Here is a 13,125-nt window from a genome sequence, read left to right on the forward strand (position 1 = left end):
CTACCCTAAGCTCTGCCACTTGACATCTAACTTCATCCACTCACTCCACCTCCAATCAATATATCAGATCAGTTCTACTCAAATACTGAGCATTTTAATCCATCTGGTGTCTCCTTGATCTCCAACCTCTCCCCATGGTTCTGACAAATGGAATGACTGATAGCCTTCGGTGTTCAAATTTGTTATTAAGGTAACAGCCACTTCTGCCTGAGGCATTTTCACTGAGATGATTTATACTGTGTCAAAAAAAGAAGCTACTTTAACCTTCTGTCTGGGAGGCTCAGTCTCTGACAACTTCCCTGAGGGCTTATCCTCAGAACACAGACTTTCTAAATGTGTGAGATGGGCCGACATCTTCCCACCACATGTACTGCAGCAATAGCAATTTGATTTCTCCAGGGATGACAGCAGCGTCACACATCCCCATAAACTCTGTTCCTTTTAAATGTCAGTTTAACGTGCTGGGGACAATTATGAAAATGAAGATTGGATTTTCAGTGAGCATAGGGATTTGGGCCATGTAAAGTATGTTCAGCCATCCATGGGGACTGTCCTTCTATAGTAGACAGTCTTAATGAGGACACACTTTTGATGAGGACAGGATTACATGGGTCGCTAACCCTCAAAACACTTCATTCAGAAGTGAGGCCCTGGCCTCCAGGTGACAAAGAACCAGGGCAGCGAGGTCTTTGCGGAAGGCCTTCACATCACTCTATTTTCTGTGGGTGGCTGCATGTCACGCCCTGGTCACCCCTCACCCCCCAGCTCTCTGGACTCCTGCACGCTTTCTTGAAGCTTCCTAAATCTACTCCCTCTTTCCTCTCTTCTTTCCCAGGCAAACCTAGTAATGGAGAAGGGGGGTTGAATGAAGTGGGAAAGTACGGGAAGGGAACTGTTTCAGATCTTTTGATCCCTTTAGTCTCTGAAAGCCGTCTGTGAGCAGCCTGTATTTGCGGGGAGTGCTCAGGAGCGCTGCCGGAACTTCGAGGTTAGGATTTCACCTCCATGACTGCACTCCCGTGCTTCAGGGAGCCGGATAAGGAATACAAGCAGCATTATTCTTACTTTAAAACAAGGAGATTTAGGCATAGAGAACAAAAGTAAGAGAGACAGTAGCAGCAGCTGAAAACCAAATGATTGTTCTGATTACTAGTCTTCTGCTGGATTCATGCAAAAACAAAACATCAGTTGGTTGGCAGGCCCAGTTTCCTGAGGGCACACCTGAGGGCAGCTCTGCGGCTTTTGATGCTGCCGGCTTTTCCCTCCCTGACCTCTGGGGCCAACGGCTTAAGGAGAGAGGGGGGTGCGCCCGCCCACTCACCTTGAGGTGATAGAGCACGACACCTGTGCTGAGCACATCGTCCTCCAAGGCCATGAGGTGTGGCAGGCTGGAGTCGATGACCAGCCCAGCCCTCCTCCTGTTGATGTCCACTCTGTAATGTTCCACGAGGGCCTTCCACTCGTTCCACTTACGGGCCCAGTCTTTAGTCAGCTGGTCAATCTGAGGAGACAGAGGAGGTGGTCTTGGACACTCAGTACAGGGAGCAGATGAACAGTCCGGCGCCATCTGCCCCGATTCCTCACGGCATCACTTCCTCACTTTCCTCCCCGTGACTATTCAAGGCCGCACATGGGCCCTTGCACCTCTGTGAGCTCTCTCTGTTTTCTAAGTTTTCCTCAAAAAGCAACTGTTACTTTTATAAATAGAAACTCAATAAATGTTATTTTTAAAATTTTCTGCAATGAGCATGTATTGTTTTTATAAAAAAAAAAAAAAGCACCATAAATGTTATTTTTAAAAATTATTTGGAAAAAAAAAAAAAAAAATTATTTGGGGACTTCCCTGGTGGCGCAGTGGTTAAGAATCCGCCTGCCGATGCAGGGGACACGGGTTCGTGCCCCGGTCCGGGAAGATCCCACATGCCGCGGAGCGGCTGGGCCCGTGAGCCATGGCTGCTGAGCCTGCACGTCCGGAGCCTGTGCTCCACAACAGGAGAGGCCACAACAGTGAGAGGCCCGCGTACCGGAAAAAAAAAAAAAAAAAAAGAATCCGCCTGCCAATACAGGGAACACAGGTTCAATCCATGGTCCGGGAAGATCCCACATGCCGCGGAGCAACTAAGCCTGTGCACCACCAACTACTGAGCCTGCGCTCTAGAGCCCGCAAGCCACAACTACTGAGCCCACATGCCACAACTACGGAAGCCCGTGTGCCTAGAGCCCGTGCTCCACAACGAGAAGCCACCACAATGAGAAGTCTGTGCACCACAACAAAGAGTAGCCCCTGCTCGCCACAACGAGAGAAAAGCCCACACACAGCAACGAAGACCCAATGCAGCCAAAAATAAATAAATTAATTTTAAAAAATTAGTTGGGATTTGAGTCACGTATCTATTGATATGTTTAAATTCCCCTTTCCACCCCCCTCCTATGTGATCCATACTGGGAGTCCTCTTGTGAACTTCTTTCCCAAGGTGCAGCACCTTGAGTTCTAATATAAGCTTGTATGCACCTCAAACACCAACAAAGCACCAAGACGGGTCTCCCCAGGGAGAATGAAGACTATGAAACTGGTCTGAACTACCACACAATAAAAAAATAACAACAGTAATAACTAATGTTATTAAACACTGAGGGCAGCGGGTGGTGTAAATTGGGAGATTGGGATTGACATATATAATACACACTACTATATATAAAATAGATAACTAATAAGGACCTACTGTACAGCACAGGGAACTCTATTCAATACTCTGTAATGGCCTATATGGGAAAAGAATCTAAAGAAGAGTGGATATATGTATATGTATAACTGATTAACTTTGCTGTACGGCAGGAACTAACACAACATTGTAAATCAACTATACTCCAATAAAAATTAATTTAAAAAAACACTGAGAGCTTATTATGGATCAGGAACAGAGTTTTAAAAATAAACACACTGGGGTTTCCCTGGTGGCGCAGTGGTTGAGAGTCCGCCTGCCGATGCAGGGCACACGGGTTCGTGCCCCGGTCCGGGAAGATCCCACGTGCTGCGGAGCGGCTGGGCCCGTGAGCCATGGTCACTGAGCCTGCCTGCGCGTCCGGAGCCTGTGCTCCGCAACGGGAGAGGCCACAACAGTGAGAGGTCCGCATACCACAAAAAAAAGAAATAATAATAATAATAAAAAAAATAAACACACCAAGGCTTAGAGGCCTTAAGCTAAGCCCACTTGGGAAACATGAAGGAACAATGTTGAATATAGGGTCCTTTTTATTTCTTACGGTGGAAATTGTTATCAAGGCAGGAAGCTTCTTTTGGGAGTGGAAGAACTGAGGAAGACCAGGAAAAGGAACTGGATTCAGCTAAGTCCTTCTCTCATAAAGAGAAAGCTTAAGAAAAAAAAAATCATGCCAAGTTTAGGTACAAGTATTTTATGACTCTAGAAACATTCTTTTTTTTTGGCTGCCCTACGCAGCTTGTTGGATCTTAGCTCCCCGACTAGGGATCGAACCTGTGCCCCCAGCAGTGGAAGCACAGAGTTCTAACCACTGGACCACCAGGGAATTCCCAAAACATTCTTTTTAATGTTATAATCATTGAGTTGAAGTTTGAAAACTACAGGGTACCCGTGAAGGGCTGGGTTGGATTGGGCCCTGGCAGAGGTAGGTGGCAGGGCACATCCCCCTGGAGGCGCTGCAGAGGACACCTCCCCTCTGGCCAGCCTTCATCACCCACTCCTACCTGCCTAAGGTTGTAAGACTAGCAAGCGGCAGGTTCAAGTCCAGGTCTGCCGGCCTGTATAAAGTAAAAATGCTAATGTGCCTGGAATGAACCAAAAATCAGACCATATAGCTAAATACAGAATTTTTGAGAAACTTCTGGATATGTGAAGTAGTCCTAAAGATTAGTTTGGGTAACAAAATATTGACATAGTCAGGATACTTTAATAACATATAAGGATGATGCAGCATTTCCAGTAGAGTACTGGAAATGGGGACATTTGTTTGCAAGACCTAAATCTAACCTGTCACCAAATAATGCCTGCTACTTCTTCCTTTTAAATGTCGCTGGGGGACTTCCCTGGTGGTCCAGTGGTTAAGACTCTGTGCTCCCAATGCAGGGGGCACGGATTCGATCCCTGATCAGGGAACTAAGATCCTGCATGCCGTGTGGCACGGCCAAAAAAAACAAAGTAAAAAAAAAAAAACTTAACACAAGTGACTTTTTAAAAAAAAGTCTCTGGGAATCACCATTTGATTCAATCTCCCAAAATGTCCTCACCCTCATGGGGTCACAACAACAGTCTCTTTCCTTGTTGATCTCTCTGCTTCCAGCCCTCAATCCATTCTACATGCAACTGTCATATTAATTTCCCCAATATACTCCTTTATCATGTCACTAACTGGGTTCAAGAAGCTATGAGTAACCCTGTTCATGTCAAGTTCAAACCTCCTGAACTGGACCTCTCCTCCCCTACCCTCCGCTCCTCTCTACCAGGAGCACATATCCTAGCCAGTTTCGCTGCCCTCACACCCCGTGTGTCCATGTGTCTCACGCCAGCCCTTCTCTCACTTCCGTGGCTTTGCTTCTGTTACCCCTCCCTCACTCCAATACCTCTGCCCATCTCCCTATCTAACAGACCCTATCCATCCTCCAAGGTCTAGTTCAAGTTCTCTGCCTTCCAACTGCAGCACTGAGGCTGGCCCTGAAAATTCCAAGCCACATTTGATTTCTTCCTTCCTAAGCTCTTTACGTCTAACTCACGTAAGTTATTTCATTTAATCATTCTCTAAATGTGCTTCCAACTAGACTGCAAGCCATCTGAGGGCAGGGACTTCTTTGTATCTCCTGCAGCATTGTGCTGAGCACCTAGTTGATGTTCAATGAATACATGTCATTGATTTACTTATTTACTAGAAAATAATTTTTTTCCTAGGCTACTGTCACTATCTGAAGGGAGTTATCATGATCCCCTGGGAAAACAAAGCAGAGTCAGAAAGCCAGTCACCAGCCCTATGACAAACACATCCCCCAACTCAAGGCTCAATGGAGACAAAGGCTGTCTCTACACAGAACCTCTCTGTCCTGGTGGGGGAGCAGTTCTGGCCCAGGAATGATGGAGGGAGGTCAGATCTGTTTCCAAGGTGATGTGAAGCACAACTGAGTCTCCCCAACAGACCCACCTTCAATTCATTTTGGAGAGCCAGCTCCTTCAGATTTTCATCCTTTCCCTCATTCAATGAATGGAAGTTTCTCTGCACAAAGAGAGAGATGTGCTTCATGGGTCCCACCCTCACTCTTGTGAAGGAAAAGATGCAGATAAAGGAAAGACTTTATCGTTAAAATCAGAAACAAATCAGAAGCCTAAGTATTTGGGCTCAGATTGGTACAAAGAAGGAGAACTCAAGGAAATTTTTTCTGGAGGGCCCCATTCCCCGTATCTGCCCACATACAGACAAGGGCCATTCAGGAAAATGCCCTTTGGACAGCAGAGAGGACACAGTGAGAGGGTGCCCACCCCATCTGAAACTACACAGGTAATCAGAGTAATCACCAACCTATCTCTGGCCTCTGCTCTACAAGCGTCACCTGACTGAGAACACAATGCAGAGGGCTCAGATACCCTGCAGAAGAGAAGGGGCTCTGGAGGACAGAAAAGTCCTGACTGCCCACATACCAGCTCAAAGCTCAGCAGCATGGCTTTCAGTCTTCCAATCTCTTCCCTGAGTTCTCTGATCAACTTCACGTTTGCATCCTGAAACACAGAGAACTCGGTCACCACTGATTGATATCAGGCCCCGAATGGCTGTGAGATGCTACTCGCAATTAGCCTGGAAGAAGCGGATTACTCCTTTGGAGTAACTTCTAGGGCAGTTTTTTCAAAGTGTGGTCCCAGGATCAGCAGCAACTTCACCTAAGAACTTGTGAGAAATGCAAATTCTGTGGACCACCCCCACTCCCGCAATGCCCCAACACCTATTAATCAGAAACTCTTGAGGGCTGGACCCACCTGTGATTTAACAAACCCTCCAGGCGATTCTGATACACACTTAAGTTTGAGAATCACTGCCTAGAGCAGGAGGTCAGGTAGGTAATATAATACAAATGCTAGAGCATGTAAGGTGCTAATCTTCCTGTATTGAGTGTGACTAAACTTAGTACCTGACAAATTACATTGCCCTTTATTTTTTTTAAGTCTTTATTGAATTTGTTACAGTATTGCTTCTGTTTTATGTTTTGGTTTTTTGGCAGCAAGGCATGTGAGATCTTAGCTCCCCGACCAGGGATCGAACCCACACCCATGCACTGAAAGGCGAAGTCTTAAGCACTGGACCGCAGGGAAGTCCCTACACTGCCCTCTAAAACAGTCCATAAATGGGCTGTATGTGGGCCACCCATTTGTGATCCCTGCCCTGGAACTTTTCACCAAAACTGCAAAGTAGATGAGGAACTTTTGGAATATTCTCATTATTAATTCCACTTTCAAGACGAAAGGATTCCTCATATGCAACTTTTACCCAAAACAGAGACGGCACTGCAATTTGCATATGAAAAAAGGCACAGAGCAACATAAACTTGGAATAAAGGCAGTGAACACAGACACTTTTAAATGATCTTTCCTCGAGTGGCAACAGTGTACAAGGGCTCTTAAAACCAATGGCCTTAGATAAACATCTAAAATAAATTATTCAAAAAAGGCAACTGAATGAAGCCAGTTGAGATATGAGAGAACGGTATGACACTGAAAGAAAGAATTTCACTCCCTCGGCATTTGGAGAACAAGTCTGGCAGCTGGGGTGAGTACAAAGAGAAGGAAATCAAATGAGAGGAAAAAAGGAGAACTTGGAGTAAACTGCTGTACCAGACCAGGACTTCAAATGAAGGTCTCACCTCATTTACCCGTGGCTTGTTGATGATGTTTTTGGCGTTGGATGCATATCTCAACGTGCTCATGGTCTCACTGTAGCTAGTGTGTGCAGGAGACACGGCTGGGGTAGAAGGAGAAGGTTAAAACACACGCCAAGCCTTTCCAACCCAGCCCATGACCACTGGCCTTGCTGCCGTCGCCCAGGCTGTCTGAGACCCTTGATGAAATGGGCGGCAGTGGCAGAGCACCAGTCTCAACACAGAACCAGCTCCAGCAGCCTACTCACTGGCAACCATGATGGTTCTGGAGTTGCCTCCGAGGCTGTCCTTCAGCAGCCAGGTCAACACAGAGTCCCGGTAGGGGATGTAAGACTGCCTCTGGGAAGGTCCTGCTCCACTGCTGGTCCTGGAAGGAGAGCTAGGGATCCCACTGTCACTACCATCGCTCACTGTGCTGCCAAGGCTCTGGCAGCTGTTGAATACCTGAGAGTTCTGGGCTTAAAAGACAAAAAATAATAAAAGTGGAAGAAAAAAAAGGAATTACGAAACAAATGCATTAAAACAAAGTAATGGTTGGAGAAGGTAGACTTAGCATCACACTTCCTAATCCCTTTCTGCATATGACTGGATGCTTTAAGTGTGGTCCCTGAATTAGACTCTGGACTCAAGAGATGGAATATTTAAGACAAACAATTTTGTAGTCTCCCTTCTTTTTGGAATGAGAGTGGTAGGATGATGGTCACATTGTGTTCAAAAACTACAAATATCAATTTTTCATGCCCGAAGCCAGAAGGTAAACTTTATCAGAAAGAACCTTTTAAGTATCTACTCCATTTTGACAAAATGAAAACATATTGAGTTATTTTTCAAAGTCTCCCCTCCCACTCTGATAATCCAGGCTACCGTCAAAATACCTAAGGTGGAGATGACGATCCCCAGAGTCACAAGAGACTTGTTGATATTGGCTCCTTCAGTAATCCGGTCCTTACAGTAACTGGGATCTGCTCTTTCACTAAAACACAGTGGATGAAAAGAGAAACAAAAGTGAACAAGAAGACACTATCCTTATAATGCTGTTGAAAAACACTATCCATTATGTTGCACTTTGTGTAAAAGATCCACATAATAAATTCCTTAGAATTCAGTTCCAGAAAAAATCTTACCATCATGTAACAAACTGGCATTCTTCTGCTTCTCAGGCAATAAAAATCAAACAATTCATTACATTTGGCTGCCAGAGCATTTTGAGTTAATACTTATTCACAGTAATGATACCAACATAGTTTTTTGGTATATACAATTCCCCTTTTGTTTTAATTTCACATATTAATGGCTTTATGCTGTGTCATTAATGGTTTCAAATTCCTTATTTAAGTAAATGTGAAATATTAAAAATTCACACTTCCAGTTGGCTGATACAATTTCTCCAGAAAGCACTTAAGCTTTTAAGGGAGTGGTGTACCATATTAATTATTTAGCAGTTTTAAAATAAGAAAATATGCCTTATTTCATGTTACACTTTTTTCTGACCACATTATTCCTGAAAGTTTCTTCTTTCTGGATATGTAAATGAGTACAATTCATATTTCCTTTTAATACTTAAAAAGGCAGTATCTTCTCCCCAATGCCACAGTATTTTTTAAAGCTCTTTTTTTTTTTTTTTTTAAGAAATGTGTAGAACTGCATAAAATCAATATTAGGTCAAAGGAAAAAAGCACGCTAACTCAGTCCCCTCTACTTAGAGCACTGGTTTTCAATCTTGGCTATACACTGCCAGCACTCCCTCTGACTCCACTAATAATCTGATTTATTTGATCTGAGGTGCAACCTAGGCATTGGGAGCTCTAAAAGGTCCAGGTGATTTTAATGGGCAGCTAAGATTGAGAACCCCTAACATAAAATTTTTTAGCCCTCGGAAAACTACAGTTTCTTAACCTAGCATTCAAACCATTTGTTTCTTTTGTAATTTTCTCAGGATGACTGAAATGTGTAAAAGGTGGGGAAAAGTTTATTCCCCGTAAAATGAGCAAGAACAAGGTCATTGTCAAGGGAGTAATTCCACTTGGCTTTGAGATCCTAATTACCTGCCTGCTAGGTCCACAAGGTTGATCTTGCTAGCAATTTCAGTGGGGAGGTGGTTCTCCAGGATTGCCTAAAGGGAGAAAAGATATTTAAAGCTTGTCACTTGGAACAATATGTTGTTTTTTTCCCATGACACCCTCCTAACCAAGGTGATATTCGGATTTTTAGCCCACTCACTCAAGAAATCTGTATTCTAATGTGTTCTGAACCAGATGAGCTCTCAATATCTGACAATCAGTAAGCCCTGAGTCCTGCCATCATTAAAAATGTGAGCAAAACTTCCATAGGGTAGGTGGGCAACCCCCCACGAAGTCTCCCTAGCACGGTTTACCGGGTAAATGCTCAACTCTTCTCCAGGAGGCTCTGACCCATCAGTAGAGATCCATAGCAGGTTTGGAGGGGTGGATGATGGGGCTCTGTCTCTTGTTAACCTGAGTCACAGCCTGTTAACTTGCTGGGCAGGACTCTGCCTCTCTCTGTTCTATCCAGAGGCATCCAGCCCTCAAGAGCAAAACAATCTTTCCTTTTTTTAAAACAATTCAATATGGGGTTTTTGTTGCTGTTGCTTAATTTTAATGTTGTGCATCCATCACTAAAATCCAGTTTTAAAATATTTCCAATAACTCCCCAAATTCCGAGTCTATTTGCAATCAATCTCCATTGCCATCTCCAGCCCTAGGTCACCACTCAATTTTCTATCTCTATAAATGTGTCTTCTCAGGATATTTCACACAGATGAGTCATACAATGTCTGGCTTCTTTCACTGTGCATAATTATTTTGAGATTCATCCAGGTTGAGGCATGTGTCAAAAGTTCAATTTTATTGCTGAGTAGTATTCCAGTGTATGAATGTACCATGGTTTATCTATTCACCTCTTTTTTTTGTGGTATGCGGGCCTCTCACTGTTGTGGCCTCTCCCGTTGCGGAGCACAGACTCCAGACGCGCAGGCTCAGCGGCCATGGCTCACGGGCCCAGCGGCCATGGCTCACAGGCCCAGCCACTCCGCAGCATGTGAGATCTTCCCGGAACGGGGCACGACCCCGTGTCCCCTGCATCGGCAGGTAGACCCTCAACCACTGTGCCACCAGGGAAGCCCTCTATTCAACTCTTGATGGACATTGGGTTGTTTCCAGCTTTGAGCAATTACAAATAAAGCTGCTATGAATATTTGTGTACAAGTCTTTGTATGGACATATGACTTCTTTTCTCTTGGGAAAATACCTAGCGCAATGGCTGAATCATATGGTAGGTATATGTTTAATTTTTAAAGAAACTATTAAATTCTTTTTCAAAGTTGTTGTACCAGTAGTATAGTGTATGAGAACTCCAGCTCCTACAATCTTGCCAATATTTAGTATAATAATTCTTTTTAATTTTAGCTATTTTAAAAGGTGAGTAGTGATAGTTCATTTGGTGTTAACTTGCATTCCTCTAATAATTAATGATGTTTGCATCTTTTCAAGTGCTTAATTGCCATCTGTATATTTTCTCTAGTTAAGTATCAGTTCAAAATTTCTAACCATTTTTTTGAGTTGTTTTATTATTGAGTTTAGAGAGTTCTGTATATATGCTGGATACAAGTCTTTTATCCGACATATGTTTTACAAATAAATTCTCCCTGTGGCTTTTCTTTTTATTCTCTTAATAGTGTCTTTTGAAGAGCAGTAGTTTTAAATTTTGACCAATTCCAAATTTCAATTTGTTCTTTTGTTCAATTTGTGTTTTTAGTGCCATATCTAAAAAAACTTTGCCTAATCCAAGGTCACAAATGTTCTCCCATGTTATTTTCTATGAGTTTAATTGTTTTAGGTTTCACATTAGTGCCTACAATCCAGTTTGAGTTAATTTTTGAATAAAGTGTACACTAAAGACTTTCAACAAATTTGGCAATTGTTTTTGGCCATTATTTTTCAATTTTTTCTTATGCCTATTTTCTCTTCTTTCTTTCTGGGATTCCCATTACACTTATGTTGACACACCTGATGTCCCACAGGTCTGTGCAGCTCTGTTCATTTTCCTTCAGTTACTCTTCTTCAAATTGGATGATTTCTATTTGTCTATCTTCAACTTCACTAATTCTTCTGCCATCTCAAATCAGCGCTTGAGTCCCATTAGTGATTTTTTCATTTCTGTTATTGTACATTTCCAGAATTCCCCCTTTTACAATAATTTCTATCATTTTATTGAAATTCCCTAGAGTCATTATCATCATGTTTTCCTTTAATTCTTTAAAACATGGTTTCCTTCAGCTCTTGGAACATATTTATATTAGTTGCTTGGAAGTCTTTGTATGCTGAATCCAACATGTGGAGCCCTTACAGTTGCTTTTTTTTTTTTTTTTTTAAATTAACTTATTTATTTTTGGCTGCTTTGGGTCTTTGCTGCTGCACGCGGGCTTTCTCTAGTTGTAGTGAGCAGGGACTACTCCTCATTGTGGTGCGCAGGCTTCTCATTGCAGTGGCTTCTCTTGTTGCGGAGCACGGGCTCTAGGCAGGCGGGCTTCAGTAGTTGTGGCACGCAGGCTCAGTAGTTGTGGCTCACGGACTCTAGAGTGCAGGCTCAGTAGTTGTGGCACATGGGCTTAGTTGTTCTGTGGCATGTAGGATCTTCCCAGACCAGGGCTCGAACCCATGTCCCCTGCATTAGCAGGCGGATTCTTAACCACTGAGCCACCAGGGATGTCCCTACTTTTTAATTTTAATGTTTATTTTCATTTTAAATGCCCAGACTGATCATATAGATATTAAAGTACTTTGAAATGTTAAAAGTAAAATGTAGGTCAAAGATATTTTGATTAGTCTTTACGAAATGCCTCTACACTTTCTGAGTGTGTAGCTTAGTAGACTGTGTGTAGGTCCTACTTATAATGTTAGGTCATATCAGAGGACCTATAAAGGGAGAGGCAGGAAGAAAGAAAAAGAAATAGGAAGACAGGAAATCAGTCAAAAGGGACAATGAAAGGAAGAAATCTAAGAAAATATAAGTGGTAACCAACCTGCGTATAGTAGATAGTGAAGATGGCATGGGATCTGCTGCTGGCCTCATGAACATGGGTTGCTGCTGTGATTCTGTGTATATAAGGGAAGAAAATTAGGACAAGGATTGTTTATGCATGGTGATCTTTAAGGATCCATGGGGAACACAAGAGATGTTAGTGCTGAGGTTCACAAGTGAGGATCATGAAACACACGTTATTTAGTCTGTTATTGTTAGGAGAGTGGCCCCAAGAGGGCAGGAGCAGTGCTCTAGGTCCTGATATCTGAGAATAAAAGCGAGTGTAGCTTCATATTAAACCACAATTAGAACTTTTTTTAAGCAATAGAAGTTAAAAATCAGAGTTGAAAGCGTGATACTAAAGAGTCATCAACCTGTAAGAATATCCCTAGAACAGACCCATTTAAATAAGACAAATGGATGTAGAGAGCTTGCTGGAGAAGAAGGCTCAAAGACAGAGAAAGTAAGTCATGATTAAACACAGAATATTAATCTTATAGTGCCAGAAAGGGCTAAAATGAGATCTTGAATTACATGAACATCATGCTTAAGCCAGGTAGAATTCATAGGCTCCCTGAAAGATTCATTCCAATCTTGACCCTTAAAGTCAAAGGAGTCTTCCCTTCATCTAAATCTTAGTCAATCTTGCCTCAGTTTAAGACCAACTCATTGACTTCTGTTCTCAGAGGAGTTACAGAATTGAAGAAACGAGTCAAAACCTAGAGGCTGATTTATTCAAGGATAAGAAGGACAAGGTGAGGCCTGACACTTAAAGATCAAGGAGCTCAGGGTACCCTGAAGACATGAAGCAAGTGTCTCCAGAATAGTTCCATGAAAGCCAAGGAATAGAATGTGAAATTTAAATTTCTTCCTTTATGTTCAATTAACTCAGACGTGTTATTAATAGGGTACGTAGAAGACTCTAAATTCCCCCAATTTTTTTTCAGGTAAAAAAGGCTATTTTGGGGGTGTAAAATAACATTCTGGGTATTTCATAGTAACTAAAAATAGAGTATTATCACAATTTACAATAGGTTTCAGGAGAGTCAATAGTATTTCATAGCAGATTCAAAACAGTCTTTTTTTGAGTAACCTTTACAGTATGCAAAACTAGAAGAAAAATGGTTTTCTGAAACATTTTAAACTATATATAAGCTATATTAAAGTATATCACCTCTATCAAGGAGAGGACAGTG

General features: G+C 42.6%; 1 protein-coding gene across 6 annotated transcripts in view; it reads right to left on the bottom strand.

The window, feature by feature from the left end:
- Nucleotides 1–13,125, bottom strand: part of STARD9 (StAR related lipid transfer domain containing 9) — a 127,111-nt gene that overhangs the window by 37,421 nt on the left and 76,565 nt on the right. For all 6 annotated transcript variants that reach the window (XR_003795793.1, XR_003795795.1, XM_029236885.1 and 3 more), the window contains exons 9-16: nt 11,931–12,003; nt 8,935–9,002; nt 7,765–7,862; nt 7,138–7,347; nt 6,875–6,972; nt 5,661–5,738; nt 5,167–5,238; nt 1,322–1,501 (exon numbers count right to left, since the gene is read on the bottom strand). Coding sequence is in view for 4 of the 6 variants with exons in the window: in XM_029236885.1 (XP_029092718.1) it covers nt 1,322–1,501; nt 5,167–5,238; nt 5,661–5,738; nt 6,875–6,972; nt 7,138–7,347; nt 7,765–7,862; nt 8,935–9,002; nt 11,931–12,003 (877 nt within the window). In the remaining 2 variants the exon portion in view is untranslated. The remainder of the gene's footprint in view (nt 1–1,321; nt 1,502–5,166; nt 5,239–5,660; nt 5,739–6,874; nt 6,973–7,137; nt 7,348–7,764; nt 7,863–8,934; nt 9,003–11,930; nt 12,004–13,125) is intronic.

The sequence above is a fragment of the Monodon monoceros genome, unplaced genomic scaffold (genome assembly GCF_005190385.1).
Source record: "Monodon monoceros isolate NGI ecotype Baffin Bay Population unplaced genomic scaffold, NGI_Narwhal_1 Super_Scaffold_21, whole genome shotgun sequence".
In the NCBI taxonomy this organism is placed as follows: Eukaryota; Metazoa; Chordata; class Mammalia; order Artiodactyla; family Monodontidae; genus Monodon; species Monodon monoceros.